This window comes from Urocampus carinirostris, chromosome 8 (assembly GCF_059441175.1).
Source record: "Urocampus carinirostris isolate Australia breed hairy pipefish chromosome 8, RoL_Ucar_1.0, whole genome shotgun sequence".
Taxonomy (NCBI): Eukaryota; Metazoa; Chordata; class Actinopteri; order Syngnathiformes; family Syngnathidae; genus Urocampus; species Urocampus carinirostris.
Window position 1 is genome coordinate 3,066,603 of NC_142356.1, and position 26,735 is coordinate 3,093,337.

Consider the following 26,735-nt stretch of genomic DNA (forward strand, 5'->3'; position numbering starts at 1 on the left):
TAGATAGATGTATGTCTAGATAAATAGAGGTCTAGATAGATAGAGATAGAGAGATAGATGTCTAGATAGATAGATGGATAGATATAGAGAGATAGATAGAGATAGATATATAAATATAAATAGATATAGAGATGGATATAGATCGAGAGATATAGATAGATATAGATCGAGAGATATGGATAGATATAGATAGAAAGATAGATGTCTATAAGTCTAGATAGATGTCTAGATGGATAGATAAATATAGATAGATAGATGCTAGATAGATAGATGGATACTTTATTCATCCCCGTAGGGAAATTCACACTTCCAGCAGTATCATTTTGTTGAAAAATAAAATAATAAAATAAAAGATATAGAATACAAAAAATGAAATGATCTGCATTTCTATAGCGCTTTTCAAGTCAATGACTTCCCAAAGCGCTTTACAAAGCTCTCCACATTTCCCAATAGCGGCCTTGCAGCCATGTAAGGCGCTAACCTGCTTATTGGGGGTATTAGGGGTTCAGTGTCTTACCCAAGGACACTTCGACATGTAACACGGACGAGCCAGGATTCGAACTGGGATCCTTTGATCCCAAGACGAGCGCGCTACCTGCTGAGCTACTGCCGCCCCATACAAGCGTTATTCATTCCATATTTGATTGCATTTTAATGCTTATTCTAAAGAAAACCATCACACACAAAAAATTCATGAATACCATCAGTTTCCAATTTCAAACATTTCTGAAGAGCCACATGCGGCTCTAGGGCCCCCAGACTAACTTTAGCGGCTAGTGGGAGAAGCTTCTAGAAAGGACAGCAGCTAACAATAACAATAGCAACTCGCTCTAGCCAGGAGCTAGGTGGCTCACATGGGTGGGTGGATGGATGTTTAGAAAGAAAGATAGAAAGTCTCGATAGATATAGATAGAAAGATGTCTAGATAGATAGAAAGATGTCTAGATAGATGGATGTCTAAATGTCTTGCTTGGGGTTGTCCATCGATACGATGATGACCATCTTCTTTTAATTGTGAGTCTGCTGATGTTTGAAGAGTCCGATCCTGGATCCACAGATGCGGTTACAGACAGAGCATGTGAAGGGGGTGCTGGGGGGAGCAGGGGTGGCCTGGCGAGCATGTCTCTTTGCACGCTTTGCTGCACGGTGTTGCATGCGCTGTTCCTCCATGTAATCCACTCCATGTGAGCAGTGGGAGCGCCAGAGGTCTCGGCAGGAAGCAAGTTCCTCCAGTGAGGAGGGGTTTATCCGACATCTCTTCAGGATGTTCTTCATTTGGTCTTTGAACCGCTTCTTCTGCCCACCAGCACTGCGTTGGCCTAGATGTAACTGACCATAGAGGATACGGCGTGGCAGTCTGTGGCTGGGCATTCGAACAACATGCCCCAGCCACCTAAGTTGGCGTTGGGCCATAATGGATTCCATGCTGCAGCTGCCTGCCCTCTCCAACACCTCTGTGTGCGGCACTCTGTCCCTCCATGTGATGCCAAGGATCTTCTGAAGACATCTTACATGGAAGGTCTCGAGGCTCTTCAGATGGCGGCTGTAGATAGTCCATGCCTCACATCCATACAGTAATGTCGTGATACATACAGCTCTGTAGACCAGCATTTTGGTGTGGAGTCTAAGGTTGTTGTTTTGAAAGACCCTTATCCTTAGTCGACCGAAAGATGCTGATGCTTGCTTGAGGCGGCTCTGGATCTCATCATCCAATGAGCAGGTGTCAGACACTATGCTCCCCAGATATTTGAAGGTGGGCACCATGAGCAGGTGTTGCCCTGCTGCTGTGAGGGTTATTGGGTTTGGTAAGAGGTCAGCACTGGACTGACAGAGTACCTCTGTCTTCTGGGTGTTGATCGTCAGTCCCATTCTGGTGTATGCAGTTACAGCTGCCGAGAGAATGTTTTGCAGAGCCTCCGGTGTATGGGCAACCAGGGCACAGTCATCAGCATACTGTAGCTCAATGATGGTCTCTGAAGTCAGTTTGGTAGTTGCCTGTAGCCTCCTGATGTTAAACAGGTTACCATCAGCCCTGAAGTTGATGGTAACTCCAGCCTGCTCCTCCATCCTTCTACGTAGCAGTGTTGTAACACAGACGAGGAAGATGTTGAAGAGAACTGGAGCCAGCACACAGCCTTGCCTCACTCCAGTTTCGACGCCAAAGGGCTCTGAGCTGTGTCTTCCAACTACCACTCTGGCCGTCATCCCTGAATGGAACTGTGCAAGAATGGTGAGAAACTTGGGTGGACACCCAAATCTCTTCAGGACTTGCCACAGTAGGTCCCTGTTCACTGTGTCAAATGCTTTTGAAAGATCGACAAAGGCGATGAACAAGTCCTTGTGCTGCTCCCGGCATTTCTCTTGGAGCTGACGTGTCACAAAGATCATGTCGACTGTTCCCCTGTCCTTTCGAAAACCACACTGTGACTCTGGGATGACGCGTTCCGATATTTTGGAGATGAGTCTGCGGAGCATGACCTTGGCAAGGACCTTTCCAGCAGTGGCCAACAAAGAGATACCCCTACTGTTGGAGCAGATGGATTTATCTCCTTTATTCTTAAAGATGGTCACAATGTTCGCATCTTTCCACAGTTGCGGGACACACTCTCGTCTCCACACCTCTGAAATATATTGAAACAGTGTCCGTGTACAGAGGTAGCCTCCTACCTTGAGAAGTTCAGCTGGGATGTTGTCAGGTCCAGGGGATTTATTGTTTTTCAGGGTTTTGACTGCATGCAGGATTTCATTGAAAGTTGGCGGGAGGTTGAGGTCTGGCAATGTAGGATGTTCAGGGAGCTCTGAAAGGACAGTTGGGTCCACTGGGGTGGGCTGGTTGAGCAGGGTGTTGAAATGCTCAGCCCACCGCTCCACTATCATAGCCTGATCCTTGATTAGAGATGTTCCATCAGCAGATGGATGTCTAAATGTCTAGATAGATGTCTCGATAGATAGATAGATAGAAAGATGTCTAGATAGATAGATGTCTAGATAGATGGAGAGAGATAGAAAGATGTCTAGATAGGTAGATGTCTAGATAGATATAGATAGAAAGATGTCTAGATAGATAGATGTCTAGATAGATGGAGAGAGATAGAAAGATGTCTAGATAGGTAGATGTCTAGATAGATATAGATAGAAAGATGTCTAGATAGATAGATGTCTAGATAGATGGAGAGAGATAGAAAGATGTCTAGATAGGTAGATGTCTAGATAGATATAGAAAGATGTCTAGATAGATAGATGTCTAGATAGATAGAAAGATGTCTAGATAGAGATAGATAGAAAGATGTCTAGATAGATGGAGAGATAGAAAGATGTCTAGATAGGTAGATGTCTAGATAGATATAGAAAGATGTCTAGATAGATAGATGTCTAGATAGATGAGATAGATAGAAAGATGTCTAGATATAGATAGAAAGATGTCTAGATAGATGGAGAGATAGAAAGATGTCTAGATAGGTAGATGTCTAGATAGATATAGAAAGATGTCTAGATAGATAGATGTCTAGATAGATGAGATAGATAGAAAGATGTCTAGATAGAGATAGAAAGATGTCTAGATAGATGTCTAGATAGAGATAGATATAGGTAGAGGGATAGATATAGATAGATGTCTAGATAGCTAGATAGATGTCTAGATAGATGGATAGAGATAGATATAGATGGATAGAGATGGATAAATATGAATAGATATAGAGATGGATATAGATTGAGAGATATAGATAGATATAGAGAGATGTCTAGATAGATGTCTAGATGTCTAGATAGATGCTAGATAGATAGATGGATACTTTATTCATCCCCGTAGGGAAATTCACACTTCCAGCAGTATCCTTGTGTTGAAAAATAAAATATTAAAATAAAAGAATAGAATACAAAAAATCCCAATATAACGTGCTGATATAGAGTAAAGAATGAAAAAGTGGAAAACAAATTGAAGATGCCCAAATGACGAGACTTGGGGCTTGCATGACCAGCTGTGGAACGAGAGTTAAACAGAAAGATGATGAAAGCTTTATTTACATGATCACATAGCAGCTAGCCACTGAATCCAACAAATTGGCTTTAGTGGCTAGAGAAGGAAAAACAAAACAAAAGAATCAAAAAAAGCCTCAATCTCTGTTGCTAACTAGGGCGTCTGGCGAGGTAGGCAACGAGAAAGGACACAAATAAGCTAACAACAACAGTTAGCTATATCTTGCAGCCAGGTGGCTCACATGAGTGGCTAGAGAAGGAAAACAAGTGGAAGATGCCTAAATGATGAGACTTGGGGACGTTCGCTTGCATGACCAGCTGTGGAAACTGAGTGATCCAGAAGGACTATAAAAGCTTTATTTACACAGAGAAATTGCAGCTAAGCACTGAAACCAGCTAAGTGGCTAGAAAAGGAAATATTAGAAAAATAAAAAAGCCTCAATCACGGGACCGTGATCATGAAAATGTGCATTGTTTTTTTCAAAAATCGTAGGTTACAAAATTTCTGTTTAATAGACATAACATGAGGCTCACCTACAAGGAGATAACATAATTGGCCGTCATCTTGTTGCTCGGGTAAACAAAATACCCGAAAAAAATTCTTTTTTTCCTGTATTTTCTCTCTTGTTCCCCTTTCTCTTTTTTTTCTTTTTCCCACATTCTTTCTTTTCTTTGCTTTCTGTCTTTTCTTTTTTTACTTCTTTTCCATCTTTCCCTTCCTTTTTACCTCATCTTTTTTCTTCTTCTTTTCCTTTATTTTCCCTCTCGTTCCTTTTTCTCTTTTTCTTTGTTTTTCCTTCCTTTTCTCCACATTTCTTCTTTTCTTTGCCGTTTTTTTCTTTTTCCTTCTTTTCCGTCTTTCCCTTCCTTTTTACCTCATCTTTTTTCTCCTTTTCCTTTATTTTCCCTCTCGTTCTCTTTTATCTTTTTCTCTGTTTTTCTTTTTTCCCCACATTCCTTCTTTTCTTTTATTGGCTTTGTTATTTCTTTTTTCTTCTTTTTCGCCTTTCCCTTCCCTTTTTACCTCATTTTTTTCCTCTCATTCCCTTTTCTTTTCTTCTTTGTTTTTCTTTATTTCCCACATTTATTTTTTTCTTGCTTTGTTTTTTCTTTTTCCTTCTTTCCCTTCCTTTTCACCTCATCTTTTTCTTCTTTTTTCTTTACTTCCTTCATGCTTTTTCCCCCATTTGTTTTCTTCTTTTATTTCCCTTTTTTCTTCTTTCTCTCTTTAACATAAGGCTGAGCAAAAAAAAAGTAGAAAAATCGTGCTTTGTGGTCACTTTGAGTCTACATAGTTTGTATTCTTTCCTGTAATTTTTAGCACTGCAACGATATTTAGTGGTCGAATAATACAAAGTGTCCCTATAATGTTCATATTGACCCTTGCTTAAAAAGGACATTTTTGATCAGCGAACTCTTCTTCTCTCATCCTCATTTGTCATTCTCACAACAGTCCCCAAGTTTGTTTTTATTTTTTTTGTTACTTTACTATATGTTTTCTCCCGTTCCGGTTTTGGTATTCATTTCTGGTTTAGAAATGTCCTTGTTTAGTGAACTCATGTTTGTTTGCCACTTGGCACCTTTTTCAGTCAATAAATACCATCCCTCCTTTTGAGCACTCCAGTTCCCGCCTCCCCCGCATGGGTCCATAATCTTCCAAAACTTAACAAGGAGGAGGCCAAAAGAATATAACCATTAAAGCCGGAAACTTCGAAAAGAGCGGCATCAGCTAAAACGGGCGGCAGCGTGCCACATCTTATATTTAGCTATCGTGCCGTCTCATCATCTCGGCGGACTGTACTTAACTTACGTAAATTGTTTTTTTTTCCCTCCTTTATTTTGAAAACGAGACTGCCGGGAAGGGACGCTTGCAAATGTTGCGAAAGACAAGGAATAGCATTTTCTTTGCAGGACGGTATTTAACTATAAAATCACATTTTATGGGAAAAACACGTTTTTACTGTATGCTTCGCTCTCAGTTCACCTCAAATGACTCTTAAGAGTCAAAGGGAGGTTCCCTGGGAAAGAGATGAAAATGGTGGGCCACGGCTCTCCCCTAATAAACTAAAAATATGCTATGAAACGCGTCTACGTCACCAAAAGCAAACAGAGAAAAAAAGATGATGTGGACCAGGGGTCTCAAATTCAATTTCCTGGGGGGCCGCCACGGTGAGGTTGGGTTTTCTACAAGGGGAGTTCTGATAAAAGCATTTTTGCCGTTTTTTCTGTACTGGATCCAAAAATGAAAGAAACAATATAAGGAATCTATCTATCTACCTTGGTCATATTCCTCAAGAGGGGTGACCGACAGCAAAACAAACACGTATAAAAAAAAACAAGGAAAATTAAAAAAAAGGAAAAGTAGCAAAAACACAAAAAAATGACCATGGCCGACCCAAATAGTGGAAGCTAGCTATCTTGTTGGTGATAGGAATGAGTGGAGAGGTGTTGTGAAAGGATAGTGGGATGTTTGGATGCGTTCTAAGGGATGGGCAGGGCACCCGTATGATGCGGCAGGGGTAAACCAGTGAAAGCTAGGTGGGTAAGGTAGGTAAGGTAGATGTCCAGACAGACAGATGTCTAGATAGATGTTTATCTATCTATCTATCTTGGTCATATCCCTCAAGAAGAAATCCACAGAGCATTCTCGTTTTGGGCCCCGGAGCATTGGAATGCTCTTCCCCCTGAGATTGGATCTGCAACCTCAGTGGAACTGTTTCAATCTAAGCTTAAAACACACTTCTATTCTATAGCATATGAGTAAGCTATATTTTATGTTGACAATATCTGTGTATGATTTGCCCTCATGTAAGTTTTAGATCAGGGGATGGTGTCATAAGTCTGTAATAATAGTTTGCAATAGTCTCTGGTCTGTGCAGCCCTTTGAGACTCTTTGTGATTAAGGGGCCAAACAAATAAACATGACTTGACTTTAAGTATTGAAATGAGCAAAATTTTGACTCATTTTAATGATATTGATTGTTCCGAAGCAGAGTGCATTTAATATCTCAATCTTAGAGACTGCTGATCGCTTACTTTATGTTTTACTTGTTTTAATTTACATTTTTGCAAGTTTTTAAGAGAATCAGTATCTAAATTACTAAAAATAAAAAAGATTTTTTTTTTGCATTTTAACATTTATTTATAGCACTGAAGAGTTAATATTCTTAATTTCTATTGTTTTGCATTTGCAGTGATTTTGTGTTGTTCCACTTTAAATCTTTCAATGTGTGAAAAGCTCAAATTGTCTTGTATCTTACAAAAAAAAATTGTAGATCTGTATGTCATGATTAATTATTTGACTCACCTGTGCCCGTTCCTTTGGCGCCAACTGCCTCGGACTCTGATTGGCTCCCTGTCCTTATTTAAACCCACTCCTTTCTGTCACCTGTTGTCAGTCCGTCTGCAAACCTCAGTTTACTCTAGGCAAGCTTTTTTCAACCCCGACTCCCACCTGTTTTTGCTCCCGTCTGTTTCCCGGCTTCGACCAGTCTTTTTATCCTGACGTTTTTTGCTCCCCTGTCCCGGCTACTGAGCCAATTTTTCCGTTCCCGACACCGCCATCGCGGAAGTCCCACTCCCGCATTCAGAGCGACCTGCTTCCCGTGTCCAGCAATCACCTGATCCTGGGTGCAACCCTTTCCTGTCTTATAATGAAACTGAGAGAAACGTAACGCAAATGGGTTCTGTCTCCGTTCTGGTCCTGACACTGTACTACATTAATTTATATTTCATGTGTTTTTCATGGATCCCCAGCAAAACATATGAAAGTACGAATTACCAAATAATTTGGTGCATCTCTTTCCAGCACTGGTGGCCCTATGGTCTGCATTTTAACAAAATATTCTGCGATTTCCTAGCAAAAAAATTATGAAATTAACTGGTAAATTCAAGAAGCTTGTCCAAAAGTTGCAAACACAACCAGTGTTATGTGCAAAGTCCTTTAAGCTTCAGTTCAAAAGTGATGACGATCCCTTTCTCCCCTCAGCGCCCCCTGGTTCCATGTATCAATTCGCATAAAACATTTTCACGATTACTAAAAATGATGAATTGAATCGGCTAATTTAACAAACTTGGCTCAAAGGCAGAAACTTTGTCATATGTAAGATGCAGCCACTGTCCTTTAAACTTCAGTTCAACAGGGGTGACTATCACCTAGCCAGCACCAGAGGCCCTTCGTTCCCCATTTCAAGTTCAATTAAATATTTCCCAATTACATTTGCAAGAATGATTATTCAAATAGTCTAATTCAAGAAACTCACCCAAGGTTTTGTGCAATACACACCCGCTGTCATTTCAGCTTCAGTTCAACAGGAGGGACCATCTGCTTCTTCACTCTGTAGGCCCCTCGTTCCACATTACAATAAAGTATTTCACAATTACATTGCAAAAAATGATGAATTGAATCGACTAAATTAACAAACTTGGCTCAAAGGCGGAAACTTTGTTATATGGAAGATGAAACCACTGTCCTTTACACTTCAGTTCAACAGGGGTGACTATCGCCTAGCCAGCACCAGTGGCCCTTCGTTCCCCATTTCAAGTTCAATTAAATATTTCCCAATTACATTTGCAAGAATGATTAATCAAATTTAATTCAAGAAACTCACCTAAGGTTTTGAAGCAATACACACCCGCTGTCTTTTCAGCTTCAGTTCAACAGGAAGAATCACCTGCTCCTTCATCCTGTAGGCCCCTCATTACGCATTTCAATAAAATATTTCATGATTACATTGGAAAAAATGATGAATTTAATGAACTTGGCTTAAAGGACGAAACTTTGTTACAAGTAGTGTCTTTTCAAGCTTCAGTTCAACAGTGGTGACAATCCCTTACCCTGCCCCAGCGGCACCTCAGTACACATATACATTTAAATAAAATATTTCACAATTACATTGCAAGAAAAGAGAGGAAGCGAATCAGCTCATTCAAGAAACTCCTCCTAAGTTAGATGCAAGACGCATCCAGTGACCTTTAAGCTTCGGTTCAACACTGGTGACAATCTTCTGAATTTAAATCAAATATTTTGCGTCTTATACGTAGCAAAAAATGATTCATTGATTTAGTTCATTGTACAAACTTACCTCAAAGGTAGGAACTCATCAAAAATGTTCATGCTTGATGCATTCGGCGTCCTTTAAGCTACAGTTCAACACCAGTGACAATGTCCTTCCAGTAGCAGGAGTCCGACGTTGCGTGTTTAATAAAACATTCTGATTACATTGCAAAAAATGAATCGGCTAATACACGATATTTGGCTCAAAAACAATAACTCACCCAAAGCTCCGTACATGGTTCATCCAGTCTTCTAAGCTTCAGTTCAACAGCGGTTATGATCTCCCCTCAAACTCCAGCGGTTCCTCGTTCCGTGTTTTAATTCAAATCAATTATTTCACATTGAAAAAATGATGAATCGAATCCAAAAAAATTGATGAAACTTATAGTCTGTGATACATGAGGAATACTATAAGTCAAACCAGGAAGTAGCTAGCCAATCATATTGCAGGGCAGACGTACATCGACCCCTGATGTACACAGTACAGGAATAATGTCACGGTTTTGTATTCACACCCAAAAAATATATCAATTTTTATTTAAAAAACTGGCACAGTAACAAAGGATGCACAAGTATTGTCTCTGTGTGCATTGTCTAAATGTCAAGGGCAAAAAAACTAAACATTTCGTTTTGACACAAAATGGACGCCGCCTTACACGTAGGCCTGGGTGATAGAATCAAAACTATCGTCATATAATTTTTGCCACTATAAATAATATAGACGTTCGTTAAAAATCGATCATTTAAACTGTTTTTCCCTCCTGACCACAGGGAAAAATGGGGGCGCTAATGCGACCAAAATTTAAGCGATGAAGAAGGTGATGAGGAACAGCCAATCATTTTGCAGGAATAGCTGGACGGCAGGTCTTGAGAGGACTGCTACCAGGCCAAAATAAGAGATTAAGAGACCAAAGAACACCTAGCAGACTCACTCAAAAAATCCTGAAAGAGTCGTAGACCAGAAAGACCCCTCATCTTCGGTTGTGTGGAGCTATTTTGGCTCCTTAGAGTCTGATAAAAAATAGAGCGGCGATATGCACTGCAAACTTTGCCGACCGGGTCGGAAAACACGACCAACTTATAGTTTATTTAAAACACTATCACCCGCTAGTATACGCTGAAGAAAAAAAACCTACAGGGAGTGCAGAATTATTAGGCAAATGAGTATTTTGACCACATCATCCTCTTTATGCATGTTGTCTTACTCCAAGCTGTATAGGCTCGAAAGCCTACTACCAATTAAGCATATCAGGTGATGTGCATCTCTGTAATGAGAAGGGGTGTGGTCTAATGACATCAACACCCTATATCAGGTGGGCATAATTATTAGGCAACTTCCTTTCCTTTGGCAAAATGGGTCAGAAGAGGGACTTGACAGGCTCTGAAAAGTCAAAAATAGTGAGATATCTTGCAGAGGGATGCAGCACTCTTAAAATTGCCAAGCTTCTGAAGCGTGATCATCGAACAATCAAGCGTTACATTCAAAATAGTCAACAGGGTCGCAAGAAGCGTGTAGAAAAACCAAGGCGCAAAATAACTTGAAGCGTGTAGAAAAACCAAGGCGCAAAATAACTTTTTTTTTTTTTTTTTTTTTTTTTTTAATAGCTGGCCACTCCTTGCACATTGCTCTCTGCACTATTGTAATTACAGCGTTATTGTTACAGTGTTAATGTTACTGTGTACCTGACTTGTTAACCTGACTGCCCATTTTGCGCATCTGGTTAGCTACTCTTCTTGCACTATCGGCACTATGGTAAAATACTATACGTAGCCAAAATACAATACAACATTATTTATATCTGTACATTCAAGGAAACTGTGGGGGTCAGATGCATCGACATTTCGTTCTGTATACACGTGTACTAGAATGACAATAAAGTAGATCTGAATCTGAATCTGAATCTGAACTGCCCGTGAACTGAGAAAAGTCAAGCGTACAGCTGCCAAGATGCCATTTGCCACCAGTTTTGCCATATTTCAGAGCTGCAACATCACTGGAGTGCCCAAAAGCACAAGGTGTGCAATACTCAGAAACATGGCCAAGGTAAGAAAGGCTGAAAAACGACCACCACTGAACAAGACACACAAGCTGAAACGTCAAGACTGGGCCAAGAAAAATCTCAAGATAGATTTTTCTAAGGTTTTATGGACTGATGAAATGAGAGTGAGTCTTGATGGGCCAGATGGATGGGCCCGTGGCTGGATCGGTAAAGGGCAGAGAGCTCCAGTCCGCCTCAGACGCCAGCAAGGTGGAGGTGGGGTACTGGTATGGGCTGGTATCATCAAAGATGAGCTTGTGGGGCCTTTTCGGGTTGAGGATGGACTCAAGCTCAACTCCCAGTCCTACTGCCAGTTTCTGGAAGACACCTTCTTCAAGCAGTGGTACAGGAAGAAGTCCGCATCCTTCAAGAAAAACATGATTTTCATGCAGGACAACGCTCCATCACACGCATCCAAGTACTCCACAGCGTGGCTGGCAAGAAAGGGTCTAAAAGAAGAAAAACTAATGACATGGCCTCCTTGTTCACCTGATCTGAACCCCATAGAGAACCTGTGGTCCCTCATCAAATGTGAGATTTACAAGGAGGGAAAACAGTACACCTCTCTGAACAGTGTCTGGGAGGCTGTGGTTGCTGCTGCACGCAATGTTGATCGTGAACAGATCAAAGCACTGACAGAATCCATGGATGGCAGGCTTTTGAGTGTCCTTGCAAAGAAAGGTGGCTATATTGGTCACTGATTTGTTTTTGTTTTGTTTTTGAATGTCAGAAATGTATATTTGTGAATGTTGAGCTGTTATATTGGTTTCCCGGATGAAAATAAATAATTGAAATGGGTATACATTTGTTTTTTGTTAAGTTGCCTAATAATTATGCACAGTAATAGTCACCTGCACACACAGATATCCTCCTAAAATAGCTAAAACTAAAAAAGCCCCACTCCAACTTCCAAAATATTCAGCTTTGATATTAATGAGACTTTTGGGTTCATTAAGAACATGGTTGTTGTTCAATAATAAAATTAATCCTCAAAAATACAACTTGCCTAATAATTCTGCACTCCCTGTATTCTATTCAAGATTACTAGTTTAGCACAGGAAGTCTTATAGGGCTGTGCAGATGACAGACCATGATTAGGACATCCCCTGATCTAAAACCTACACAAGGGCAAAGAAAAACTCAAAAACCTCAGCATGACAAAATTAAGAAATCCCCAAGCCTAAAGGAATGTTAAAAGGGTATCCACAAAAAATTAATAGATCCGAAAGCTCTTGTTCTCAGCCAATCAGAATGTGAGGATGACGACAACCAATGGCTGCCGATTTAAGTCGTCCATCTTTGTATCACATGTGATCCGCACGCTTGTACAATGACACCTCTACTTACAAATGTATTTCATTCAGGGAGTAGCTTTGTAACCTGAAACATTTGTGAGGAGTGTTTTGTATCAAAAATGGCTCTACGATGTGTCTGGGTAACTTCAATCAGAGGTATCCAGAACGATTGGTAAGAGTGAGATTTGTCCCGTTTCCTCAGCCCAAAATTAATTTGGAGAAGTGTTTGAAATGGATAAAGGCATGCTCAACATGAACATGATTGGTGGGAACCGGAACAGTTATTTGTTCTACAGTAAGTGTTTTATTTTGATTAAATAGTTGTTAACACTGCTGTTGGGTTGGTTAAAATGCAGCTCCTCACTGCCATGTTAATTTGGTATATTACTATAAAATAGAAACCTGGACACTCCTTAAAACATTCCAAAATGGGTTTGTTCTGTCATATATTATGAACTTATAAAGTTATCTGCAAAGACAGCCAAAAAAAAACGTATCTTTATAGATGCGCCAAAAAGCATAAGAGTGAGGTGACATATCTTATTACGGTCTGTTGGAAGGGAAAACAATAAAGTATACATACCCTGCTTAAATGCTTAAAGGATGAATAAAGTATCTATCTAAATGTAAATCCAACAGTGTGAAATATTTACTCCATAACTCACGGCAATGCCAACGGATGAAAAACAAATCTGCCTAAAAGCATCTCTGCATCTTAGCTAGCTGTCTGTTTAACCCCATAATTCCCGTTTGCAAATAGACAGACTAGTAAAATGCTTTTCGATAGGCTGTTATATAAGCTATTATTGATAAAAACGCCTCCTTTACTTCTTAACAACTTAAGCTAATAGTGAACGATTCAAATGATGGTTGACACATTGGTTAGCCGATGAAATTTGAATAAATCATGATGAAAATGTCCCTGTTTTGTTGAAATTAGACCCTGAAATAAGTGTGCGTGACGCCACTAGTGATTCCATTTACACACCATTTTTAAGCGTACAGTGTGCACAATCATTGATTTGACTTCTAGAAATCAAACATTTACAACTCTTTTACAATGTCTAAAAAATTGGCTAAAATCAAATACAAATCTGCAAAGAATTAGTGTAGTAAACAGGTCATCTCATGGCAATAGTCTTTGATCTGTGCAGCCCTTTGAGACTCTTTGTGATTAAGGGCGTCACAAATAAACATGACTTGACTTGAATTTTCTACTGTCTTTTGATATAAGTTTGCATGATAAGGAAGAAACAATATGGCTATGCTAGCAGGAATAGCGACCAAAGAGCCACTCGCTGTTGTTCCAGCCGGCCTATTTTCTCTATGTGCAATACATGGATACCATAACTAAATGGACCTGGTTTAGCTCTCTGTCAGGACACAACATGAAATATAAGTCATTCATAGGCTAAAGAATACAAATGTGTTTTAAGCCTAGATTTCAACAGTTCCACTAAGGTTGCAGATCGAATCTCAGAGAGAAAAGCATTCCACAGCAACAGGGACGGAATGGAGAAGGCTCTCGAACCTTCGGATTTCTTCTTGGCTCTTGGGATCACTCGTAGACCAGCATTTTCCAGCAAGCTCGGAAGTGCGTCAAACAGGCAAGTAGTCGGTTTGGCCAAATTCAGCACCAAACGAGTGCAAGCGGGCCTTGAGCAAGAACCGGACCCCATGAAAACAAAAATTCATAAGTGAGAGAGCTAGCATTAAAGCTTGGTTAAAGCGGCATCAGATTTTGTCACTCGGGGGCAAAAATTAGACTTAAAACGTAAAAGGAAAAATGTGATAATTATCACGATAATCGATATCGACCTGTAAGAAATGTTATATCCTGATTAAAAAAAAATGGTCATATCGCCCAGGCCTACTTACACGTTTTTCAAAACCCAAAAGAAATAAGTCGAGGTGGACGATGGGCTGAAGCAACATCACCTAGAAAATGACAACGACTATTGGATATTGGTGGGACTTGGACGTGTCTCTTCATTCACCTTCCTTCCCAAGCATCTTCCCTCTGTTTGGCCGCCAAACGTTTCTGTTCTGGGGGTACAATCACACAAAACGATGTGGTTACGTGTCGTTTTGCCCAACGCTATAAATTCTGTACAAGGTTGGGAGGGTTACTTCAAAAATGTATTCCGATAGTTACCCATTACCTAGTGAAAAATGTATTCTGTAACCATAATATTGCAATAACGTAACTTGATTACTTTCGATAACCCCAATACTAAATATGCTAATAAAAAACAAACTACATTTTGTTTAAGATAAATGAACAATGTAACCTTGAAAAAGAAATGCAGGAAACCAAAATCAGGGAGTTGCTGGTAGTCCAACAAAAAAGGCCCCACCTTTTAATCACAAAGTATAGTGTATAGAACAAAAATGTTTTCTTTCACATGGTGGATAAGAAATACTTAGTTTGAGTCCACATTAAAAGCATATTAAGAACCGAATATTGATTTAAACCTTCAAAGTCTTCACTTCTAAAATTTTAACACACTTCGTGTCATCTCTCTCTGTCTCTCTAGTGATAGTAATTGACACATTTCATCTATGAGTACATTATGTATATTGAGTTATATACTATTTTATACGCTGTTTTATTCCACTTATACTCAAAATACTCGTCCTAAGTTTGACCTTAGCCTTGAGTGGAACTTTTTAGAAGGATGTCGTAAAACGCCTGTGCTTTGGAATGTGTTTTGGGGTTTCAGTCTGTACAGATGACAATGACTTATCACCTCGCCTGGACTATTGGGAGTAGGTGCCTGGCACGTCCCATCACCCCTCCTCCCATTCTTCAATCATGGTTGGGAAATTTGCATCGACGACCGTGGACCAATCAGCCAGCGGCTTGGTCATGGGGCGTGAACATTTCATCGCCATGTGTCATTAGAGTGGTCAACCCTGGAAGACCCCGTCGTCTCCTGCACACGATTGTAAAATTGGCACAGGCAGAGACCTAATTTGTTCAACTCTTTGATTCGGCTAAATAAATTAATATGTGGACTAAATTCGGCGCTCGGCTCAATAATTTCCCTGACTTTAGAACGTGCTCCAACTGTACGGGTTTTGGACAAGACACGAGAAGTGTCTGAGTCAGATTTCAGTTTAAGAAATGTTAAAACCTTACAATATGTAAATGTATGACACGTGTGAATGAGGTAATGAAGTGAGTGCATTAATGATGTGGAAGAGGGCACATGCTCCCAGGCATTTAATTGCATACAGCATTTCATTTTATTTCAGTAGTTCATACTTGTTTGTTCATGTTGTCTCGTTAATGGCACTTTAATTACATGGCACTTTTCTGCTAGTTTTGCGACATATTTGGTCATATGGTTGGATCCCTTAACTACAAAACGTGTACTTAAACAATACATACTTAAGATATCATGTAAAGTGTACTTAAACAACTATAAATACCCAAAATATGTATGAAGCCTGTACTAAGCAAACATAAATACTCATAATTTCAATAAAATGTTGACTTAAACATCTATAAATACCCAAAATGTGTACGTATACAAATATCACATATGAGTAAAGCTAAACAATGACAATTATTTAAATATGTAGGTGATGAGGAATAATCTACTGGTAGAAAGTAAAATAATCACTCCCTTCTTCGTCTCGATCGTTGTCACTAATTTCTTGGGATTCAATAATATCATGACAAATGGGCAATAAAACACAGTAGATCACACTAAAACGAGATGTGGTCTTGCCCAACACAATTGGAACAGAACAGGCTCAGGTAGAGGGCATGTTATATGTCAAAGTGTCCTTGGGCAAGACACTGAATCCCTAATGCCCCCAATAGGCAGGTAGGCGCCTCGCTTTGCTGCATGGCCGCTATTGGTGTGTGAGTGTGCGTGTGAATGGGTAAATGTGAAGCACATTGTAAAGCGCTTTGGGAGGTTTTAGTTGACTTGAAAGGCGCTCAAGAAAGGCAGACCATTTACCATTTAATAGCTATTTTTATTGTTAGCTGCTAGTGCTAACTACTTCACTGTCACTCACCTTCCGCAGTTAATTATCAGTCAACAGGCATTTCACTTTTTCTACTGTTTCCTTCTCTAGCAACTGATGTTAGCCACTTGGCAGCAGGTTATGCTCTGCTGCTTTTGTTATTGTTAGCTGCTGATGCTTCTTACTTCTCTGTCATTCATTTTCCACAATTGAACATAGCTCAATTCTGTGGTACAGGCATCTTTTCCTTTTTTTCATTTTTACTTCTCTAGCCACTCAGTTTGCAACATGGTGCATTCTATGGCTCACTGCTATTTTTATTGTTACCTTTTCTTGCTTCCTCCTCCACTGTCACTCGCCTTCCACAGTTGAACTTAAAACGGGCATTTACCCACTTTTTTCACTGTTTCATTATCTAACCATTCATGTTAGCCACTTGGCTGCAGGCTATGGCTTGCCACTAATTCAATGATATCATGACAAATGGGCAATAAAACACAGTAGATCACAATAAAACTAGATGTGGTCTTGCCCAACACAATTGGAACAGAACAGGATCAGGTAAAGGGCATGTTATATGTCGAAGTGTCCTTGGGCAAGACACTAAATCCCTAATGCCAATGCCCAATAAGCAGGTCGGCACCTTGCATGGCCGCTGTTGGTGTGTGAGTGTGTGTGTGAATGGGTAAGTGTGAAGCACATTGTAAAGCGCTTTGGGAGGTCTTCATTCACTTGAAAAGCACTATATAAATGCAGACTATTTACCATATAGTCGTGTTTTGTAGTCAGGCACCTGGGCCAGCACTGCGGGCGTAGGGGTCCTGAGTGTGCTGCATGTGCGTGAAATGAATGAGACGGCAGAGAGAGAGAGCGGCGCAAAAGGACATGGCGAATTTAAACAAAGCAAATGTGGAAGAGGAAACAAATAGAGTTCAAACTCAATATTGTCCACCGTGGTGTGCAGGATAAAACATTCTTTTAAATCAAATTGAAATCTTGCAAAGTAATTTGATTACATCTTTTTTTTCTGTTACTGAAATCCATTACATTTTTTTTGTATTCTGATTACGCAACACTGTTATGTATGTCTGATTTCTGATTCTGTAAGACTGCGGATGGGACGGCACGTGGCAGCAAGGCAAAAGGACAACATGTTCGGGACACAACGTGCACCGGTCCCTAAAAAATCACAGTGGGACATTCATCCCACGGACAAAGGAGCTTTTTCTGCCGTCAGTGGACAGCCACTTGCGGTTTATTGCGCCTGTATACTTATGTTTTCTCTGTGAAGGGAAAAGCTGCAGCGTTGATTATAGACTGGCGTTAAGCCGCACAACACTGGACAGAGAGCAGCTTCATTTTAGCCTAAACCACAACCACCTTGCACTTGATTTTCCAAATAGAAGAAGAGTGCCCACTTGTGGTCAAACCCTGGTGATGCATGGTGCAAAAGTTGAGTGGGTACACCGAGAAAATCTGCACCCTTTGGTTAAAATGCTAAATGTGCGCATCAATGTTTAGGAAATTACATGTTTCATAGTTAGGGATGGAAATCACATGTTAATGACTACAATCCCCATAATGCCTGGTGCCATGAGCAGGAAGTTCTCGGTTCAAAGCTAGAGAGATATGTTTGGGAAATTACGTGTTTCATAGTTAGGGATGGAAATCACATGTTAATGACTACAATCCCCATAATGCCTAGTGCCAAGGGCAGGAAGTTCTCAGTTCAAGGAAGCTAGAGAGATATGTTTGGGAAATTACGTGTTTCATAGTTAGGGATGTAAATCACATGTTAATGACTACAATCCCCATAATGCCTAGTACCAAGAGAGGGAAGTACTCAGTTCTAAGAAGCTAGAGAGATATGTTTGGGAAATTACGTGTTTCATAGTTAGGGATGTAAATCACATGTTAATGACTACAATCCCCATAATGCCTAGTACCAAGAGCAGGAAGTTCTCAGTTCTAAGAAGCTAGAGAGATATGTTTGGGAAATTACGTGTTTCATAGTTAGGGATGTAAATCACATGTTAATGACTACAATCCCCATAATGCCTAGTGCCATGAGCAGGAAATTCTCAGTTCAAAGAGGCTAGAGAGATATGTTTATGCTTTGCTGAATCAGTTCAAATCTGAGTGAGATAGAAGAGAAAACTGCACAAAGACGAGCAAAGAGGAATATTACTTAACATATTACAAAAAAAACATTATAAAACTGGTCAATAAATTAATTCTTAAAGGTCTTGTCCTAACTTCAAAATATTATACTTGCTGACGCTATCCTCCAGCCGAACTCATCATTGCAGCCTCTCAAGCTCCTTTTGTTGCACGTACAAGTATGTACAATTCTTAGACGCGCTCCAATAAACCCTTTTTTCATCTTTTTTTGTGGTTTTGGATGGTATTGGGACTTTAATTGAAACAGCCATTTTCTTTCTTTAACCATTTTCATCCTCGCGCTTGCATGGCTAGAGAAGGAAACAGGAAAAAATGAGAAGCTGCCTGAATGACGTAACTCATCACACGCAGGGTTCTGCAGTGAAAGAGACTGAAAAATGAAGCGGTAGCAATTATGAATAGCAATAGCGGAGAGCCATGGTCTGTTGCCAAGTTGCAAACTCCAGTTGCTAGAGAGGAAAACGCTGAAAAAATGATGATACTGACTAGGTGATGTGTTAGTATCAAAACCATGCAACATATTTTGCTAAAAGATGCTAAAGATCACCCTACAGCGGTTCTTCCAATTAATCATTGTGAATATGCAAACCCATGAATAGGAAATGACAAATGTGCCAGAAAAAAATGTGTTTTTTTTCAACTGACCTCTTGCTTCCTGGAGCTTCCTCTTCTCTGCCTCTCTCTGCTCCTTGCTGATGTTGCTTTTCACGCCCAGGGCCCCGATAACCAACCGGCGAGCCAGGGCCGCGCTGGTCTCGGGTCTCTCTTGGGCCGGCGAGGGGGACTCTGAAGGTCGGAGGACAACGGTAAGACCCAAGGAACCCCGATACACTTCACTGATACTGTGTTGTTGAATCTTACCGGAGAAGCTGCGAGCGGAGGCCTTGGTCTGTGGAGTGGATTTGGAGAGCGGCCGCACCTTCATCAGCGGATGTTTGGATTGTAAGGCCTCACGGGCTAGAATTGTTTTTTCATTGAAAGGCTTTAATGCAATGATAAAATGATATTCTGTTTTATAAGTCACAAAATAAAGGGACAGTGAGTACAATTTTTTTCGCACCCCAAAGACTCTGCTGAGGAAAAGCAGGGCAGAAAATGGATGGATAGATAGATAGTATGATTTTGACCACCAGACGCTGTTGTTTTGTGCAGTGCAACCAAAAAACAAGTATTTAGTACCGTATTTTCCGCACTATAAGGCGCACCTAAAAGCCTTTATTTTTTTTCAAAAGCGGACCATGCGCCTTATAATACAGTGCGCCTTATAAATGGATCAATATTAAGTCGCAAAGTCTTGCAACTAAGGCAAGCAGCCGCCGACTAGATTTTCCCCCGAAGGCGAAGTCATCCGCGGTGTATGCTGGGATTTATATACCGGCGTTTCATTTCCTAACCAATGTGTCAATCATCATTTGAATCAGTCACTATTGGCTAAAGTTATTCGGAGGTAAAGGGGCGGATCCTTTTTATCATTTACAGGCTCGCATGGGCTAAAGGGACGAAACAAAGCCTGCAATTGGCCGAAAAAGATGAATGCGAATCACACGTTGGGTTGCACTACGGCATAGAGAAAACATTTTTTACTATTCTGTATTTGTAAATATTTGACTCTCCTGGATTGACTACACTCACGGTTGTAAGAAGACCATGGTTACGTATCATTATTGAACGTGATGGCTGCAAGAGAACTTAGGTGAGCTATGCGGCTTTATATTTTCCCGGTATCTTGTTTTAGAACGATCTTGATGTTGCTGTGATGAGTCTATTTCTAAACTAAATTCAATTCAAAGTGTTTATTGTCATATGCACAGTAAAAAAAAACGTTTCCCTGCACAATCAAATTCTTACTTTGCTGTCCACACAGTTGCCAGCAAAAAATAAAATGGAAACTAAGAAATGTTTGGCATTTCTTGAATCCCGAGACTTTAACCTTCCGAATGATATTTGGAACGATGCATTTGAGTGATTGGTGACATCGTACGGACACTGTTTCCGTACGTGTCTGAGACACGTATTTGCTTCTTTGCAAGCTTTGGGAATGTTAAGGGGGTAATAAGTTGGACTGAACTATCTGACTGTTTTGTCGACGTTCCCATTGTAGCGCCTTATAATCCGGTGCGCCTTATGTATGGAAAATATAGGACCAAAAACTATTTTTAGGGGGTGCGCCCTATAACCCGGTGCGCCTTATAGTGCGGAAAATACGGTACTTATTTTTTGGTTGCACTGCACAAAACAATGTTCTCTTCAATCCTCCACGGGTCTGAGTGTTCACACAAAGTCTGTGAGCGTCACTCGGATCAACGATGAGCAACATAAATCCTGTGTGTGACATCCAAATCATTGGCAAACATGTCCACAACCAGAACCAAGTTACACTTTGCTATGTTTCCGGCAATGCTTGATTATTTTTCACATTTTAATGAATTGACTAATGTACTATTGGAAATTGTTTTTACAACAACTTTTTGTTTTCACAACAATTTTTTAAAGTATCTTTTGTTACATAATACTAACATTTTTTATTATTTATTTGGTAGGTTGCTCCATACAGAATTGTATTTAGTCACACTTTTTAATGGAAGTACAATGATGGCAACAAGATTGACTCAATGTATTTGGAAATTATTTGAATGTAACACAAGACCAATCTCTCTCTTTTTTTCCAGGTCTTCTTCTTTTTTTCTACTTTTTATTTTTCCCCACATTGTCCTTATATTTTTTCTAATTTTGCTTATTTTTTTCCCTAGATTATTACTTGTTTTTTCGTCCCTATTGTCGTTTTTTCCAGTTTATTTGTTTTTTCTTTTTCTCCAATCTTTTTACTTTTTGTCTTCCTTTTTGATATTTTTTCGTGCTTTTTACCTTTTCCCGATTTTCACTTTTTTCTTCTCCTTCTGTTTCTTTTTTCTTACCTTTTTACTTTTGTTTCATTTGGCTATGTTTTTCCTTTTTTGCTTTATTCCCCCTTTTTTTGTCATTTTGTGTATAATGTTACATTAAAAAAAAAATTCTGATTAAAGCAACAACAAACATCTGAAAAGCCCTTTGGTAGTCTAAAGAGTTCTTTTCTTCATTGAGCCAAGCTGAAAGAACTGGTTCCCGATAAACTTTACTGACTTTACTTCATGGAACTTTGACATTGACTTCAACACACCGCCATAGAAACCAGTGTTGTTTTTATCTACGTGTACTGTAATTTTGGCTGAATTTGCTACCGAAACCGCAAAGTCGAGCCCTGATTTTTATGCGCTGGATATATTGTCTTGTGCAAGTAGAGGGTTTGGGCAGTGCGCAATTGCTTACGCATGTAGTTTAGAGGGAACATTGCTAAAAACAGTGTTAGTACACTTGTTTAATGGCCGAATTCAAGCACTTTCAAGGCCAATTTTTCCCAGTACCTTCAAAGGAAGAAATCAAGCGCCAACCGAAAGAATGTTTTTTTGTTGACTTTGAGGACTAAAGTCAAAGTCTATGATGTTTTCTTGTCAATGGGCTGCTGTAAACTGACATGAATTCAACAATCCTTTTGCAGCTTTAATACGTCACATTTGTTTACAAAGACCGAAAATGCTCTATAGATGTTGGGTTATAATTGAGTTCAAAACGGAAGACGAACAAAGAAAAAAGTACTGTATTATTAAAAAGCAGAGTCATTTTAATGGTATTGATTGCTTCGAAGCAGAGTACATTAAATCTTTTAATCAACAGCTGATCTTTTGCTTTTTTTTTTTACTTATTTTAAATTATATTTTTTTGTGTGTTTTCCGGAGGATCTGTGTCTAAATTGGATAAAATAGAACTGTGATTAGTTGATTTTGATCATTTTGTCATTTATTTATAGCACAGAAGAGTGAATATTTTACGTTTTTATTTTATTGTTTTGCATTTTCAGGGATTTTGTGTAGTTGTTCCACTTTAGATCTCTCCAGTGCCTAAAATGCTAAAGTTATTTTGTATTTTACATTTTTTTATTTCATGGTTTATTTTCAGGGGTCCCCTCCAAAACATATGAATTACTAATTAGTAAATAATGTTTTATTACTATTGAGAATATAGTATTAAAAATAAAAAATAAATGAGGAGCCCTCTGGGAGCCAAAAGAGCAGGCTCTTCTCAGTGAGCCAAGCCAAAAGAGTCTGTTTTCTAAATAGAGCTGTCCTCTTGGGTGTGACCAGTAGGAGGCATTGAAGCTTTACATGACGCCATAATGACAAGCAGGCAGGCATGTCGGCATCATATCACGCACCTTCCCCCGCATTATTTATTGTGTGGTTTTTCGAGTCAGACTTTCAAGAAACATGAGATGGGCAACAACTTCAAGCATTTTCAGGTACTTCATCTAAATTTTAAGCATGTTCCTGACCTTGAAAACAGATCAATAAAATTCAACCTTTTTGAAGGATTTCAAGCACCCGTACAAACTCTGTACAAAACAAAATGATGATTATGAACTGCAGCGACTCAGAGAGACCAAACCTCACAATGGTTCTTCTTATTTGTTTTGCCTTTCACAGGTTTTTTGCTTTTTGAGGTACCCATAGCAGCAAGATGGCGGGAAATCAGGGGAGTCTAATGTTATGTAAAAGAAGAAAGAACCTCAGTTCTTAACCTACTTACGTCTCATAATTACAACCATCTAATAACATGGTTGTCACATGGTAACAACAAATTATTTTAGAAATGAATATTACACTGGTACGCAATAAACGCAATAAACAGTGACAAAAAAGAGGCTTTCAACTTAAGAAAGGATTCTGAGCCCAACTTTAGATCATTGTTTTCTCCTCAGAACTACAGTATGTCACAAAGTTGAGTACACCCCTCATATTTCAGCAGATTTCGTTATAATGTTTTAATAGAACACCACTAAAGTAAAAATGCTTTAACACAATAAAAGGTAGTCTGTCAACAAAAGCCCATAGCTTACTGGAAAGATATCCTGTGGTCTGATGAGACAAAGATGAAATGATTTGCCTTAGATGGTTTGAAGCATATGTGACGGAAACTAGGTGAGGACTACAAACATGTTTGTGTCGTGCCTAAAGTCAAGCAAGGTGTTGGGAATGTCATGGTTTGGGGTTGCATGAGTACAACTGGAATTGAAGAGTTGTATTTCATTTAGGGAAACACAAACTTAAGAATGCACTGTGGATGACTGGAGCCTAGAATAATCCCTTCCCTCCAAAAACTGGATCGCAGGGGAATTTTCTAGCCTGACAAAGACTCCGAATACACTTCTAAGATGACCAAGGGGCTAAGGGTCAAGGGGATGGACTGGCCAATCAGATCTAAAACCAATAGAACACCTTCAGGGCATCCTCAAGTGGAAAGTGCAGAAGCACAAATATCCCCCAGCTCAGTCATGTAGAGGTGAAATGACTTCCAGTGGCCATTTGTGAGGCTCTGGTAAAATCCATGCCCAGGGGGATTACAGTGGTTCAGCAAAATCATGGTGGCCAGACAAAACATTGAACTTCAGGAACTTTAACTCAGGGGTGTACTCACTTTTGTTACTAAGACTTTTGCTACTAATGGCTAGATTTTGAGTTTTAGGACGAGAAAAATAATTTACACTGCTATGCAAATCTTACACAGACTCCCTTTCATTGTGTCAAAGCGATGTTTCTTCAGTGTTTTTCAATCAAACATTCTCACTTTTGTGACAAACTGTACTGGAAGCGCTAGACTTACCCGCATTCGGGCTTGAGAAAAGACCGAGAGCGCGCGTGTCGTCCAGCCACTTGATATCAAAGCTTCTTTGTCTGAAAATAAAAAAAGAATGTTCTATCAAATAGACCTTCAATGGTAAATGGTAAGGTTCAGTTTTTTTATGTGAAATGACGTACCGATGTCCCTGAAATAACTTGAAAATATCCTCCGTTTTGAAGTCCGGTGGAATATTGTAGATCTCAATGACGTGTGAGAGGTCTTCAACGCTCTGGTCGGTGTCGTCATCATCAAACTGCTGCATGTTGTAATAACTGAATTGGGGCTTCTGGATTGACTTTTGAGGTTTACTCAAAGACAGCTGGTTTAAAGAGGAGAGATAAGTAACAATGGCTGGAAAAATTAGCTTGATGATGCAAATAACGTAAATGTACAGTGACTCCCAGGATACAGCACTGCCATGCAAGGTTTTCACTTTGCAGGGTGTAATTAGATCTTTACCCCCTATTTTAAGGGATTTTCCACACTTTACAACATCAACAACAAATGATTTAGGATGCCTATCAACAATTGGTCGATTGGAAAATAAAATGACGGTCTGTTATTGTTTTTTTTCTCAGCATCATGAAACCAAAGATAGGCTGTTAGTTGAACTCCTTCCAACAATCCCCTTTTTACTCTTAATTCAGTTAGGATCCTTTTGCAAGTTGGCAATAAAAAAAAATAAAATAAAACAGTTGTGAATTTCCCTTTGGGGATGAATAAAGTATCTATCTATCTATCTATCTATCAATAAACTACTTTTAGTTTTTCTCACAGAGTTCAGTCACTACCGGTCTAAGGTTTGCAGTAATGCTAAAGAGAGAAGTAAAAACCTTATAACCATGAAAATTAAACCTGCAGTGATCAAGATATACTGTACATATGGGACACACAAATCATCATTCTAGCCAAGTTGAGTGGCAGTAACAAAATGATGATCAAGACTATTATTAATAAGGAGATTTGAGCTAGGAAATCTTCTGAGGCATTGAAAATCCAAACAAAGTGAACTTTTATAATCAATTTCATTTTAATCCGCAATCTTCTTCCCTCTCTGCTTCTTCAATTAACCAGTTCAAGTCAAGTCACACCGAATTCAAGTCAAATTTCCCTTTTCCTTTATATTTGTTTTAATTTATGTTATTTAATCATATTCTACTTCCTTCGTTCTATTTCAATGTTTTATCTGGGGTATCTGGGTTTTGGAAGGCATTGGATAATTACCAGAGGTTTCTATCCCCGCAAGTTAATTTCACTTTGCGTTACCCTCTTCAGAAGTGATTCATGTCTTATCCTGGGGGTCTACTGCATTTCAGTCAAAGGACAAGCAACCTCTTCAAGCAGCCGCTGATTCAGGAAATCTCCATCATCATTGAATAAGCTGTCCCAACTTTCCTCTTGCACCTTGTGGTCGTTGCATGATGCATCAAAACCATGAGAGGAGTCAGGCTGTCCGTTGATCTTATCTTCTGGACCTTGCAGGCGCTCAACTTCTGCAGGAAGACTCTTCTCTGCGACTTCATCTCCTGCAGGAGCAACTTCATCTCCTGCAGCAGCAACTTCCTCTCCTGCACCAACAACTTTGTGTTTCTTGTTTCTGGCGTTCTTTCGAGCCTTGTCCGTGTAGCGAGGTCTAGGTTTCGGTTTGAGCTCGCCCTCAATGTTATCTTTCGATGCATCGGTTCGTTTTTTGGATGCACGATGAGCCTGGTTTGCCTTTTTGGGTTGAGAGGTAGCAGACGTGCTTGGAGCAGAATCAGTCTTTGGTTTTTCTGTTTCCATTTTTTTGGTGTCCGTTGTGTATCCAGAACACAGCGATATTTGTAGATTCAACCAACTGTAGCGACTGATTTTGCTTGTTAACTAGCTTGAACAAGGCTAGCGTGTGCTACGGTACAACTAGCTTAAGCTAGCAAGCAGGTTGTATCTTTCGTTCTCCAAAGTTGTTGAGAAAACAACATAATTCAAATTCACCTATAAATATAAATAATGTAAAAAAATATATATACATATGGTTCTAAATACTGTACGCCATATTTCGTCAAAGTAGAAGGCGTGTATTTCAATCACAACTTCCCTGTGTTTTGATCTGCGTACAATTGGTCGCAAGTTTATGACGTACAACGCAAAGGTTTGTGGGAAATAGAGTTCACGTAGCCTGTTATGAAAGGCGTATTTGTTGGGACGCGATATTTTCCTCCCAAAATTAAAAAAATGCTTTTAAAAAGTATCTTATATTATTTTTGATCTATTTTATGTGAAATACTCCCTAAATCTTTTCCTGAGATTTTTGTATTATGTATTTAAGTGGAAACAGGTACAACGCAAAGGCTTATGGGAAATAGAGTTCACTTAGCCTGTTATGAAAGGCATAGTTGTTTGGGATACGATATTTTCTTCCCAAAATTAAAGAAGTGCTTTTGAAAAGTATCTTATACTATATTTTATCAATTTTATGTAAAATACTCACCAAATCATGTTCTGAGATTTTTGTAT

The 26,735-nt window shown here is 39.5% G+C and overlaps 1 protein-coding gene across 1 annotated transcript; it reads right to left on the bottom strand.

Moving 5' to 3' along the window:
• Window positions 1-12,103: 12,103 nt before the first annotated feature.
• r3hcc1l (R3H domain and coiled-coil containing 1-like) lies at window positions 12,104-26,343 on the bottom strand. Its single transcript, XM_088341344.1, has 6 exons — window positions 25,572-26,343; window positions 24,377-24,558; window positions 24,222-24,292; window positions 19,389-19,484; window positions 19,173-19,313; window positions 12,104-14,411 (listed from the first exon to the last, which is right to left on the bottom strand). The coding sequence occupies exons 1-6, from the start codon at window positions 26,019-26,021 to the stop codon at window positions 14,359-14,361; spliced, it is 993 nt and encodes a 330-aa protein (XP_088197470.1). The 5' UTR covers window positions 26,022-26,343; the 3' UTR covers window positions 12,104-14,358.
• Between the last annotated feature and the right edge of the window lie 392 nt (window positions 26,344-26,735).

What these genes read in the sequence shown, in the direction of transcription:
- r3hcc1l (XM_088341344.1), bottom strand. Translation starts at nt 26,021, where the DNA reads ATGGAAACAGAAAAACCAAAGACTGATTCTGCTCCAAGCACGTCTGCT. An exon ending in ATCAGCGGCTGCTTGAAGAG is followed by an intron (nt 24,559 to 25,571) that starts GTTGCTTGTCCT and finishes TCTTTAAACCAG; the next exon opens with CTGTCTTTGAGTAAACCTCA. An exon ending in CTCCGCTCGCAGCTTCTCCG is followed by an intron (nt 19,314 to 19,388) that starts GTAAGATTCAAC and finishes TCCGACCTTCAG; the next exon opens with AGTCCCCCTCGCCGGCCCAA.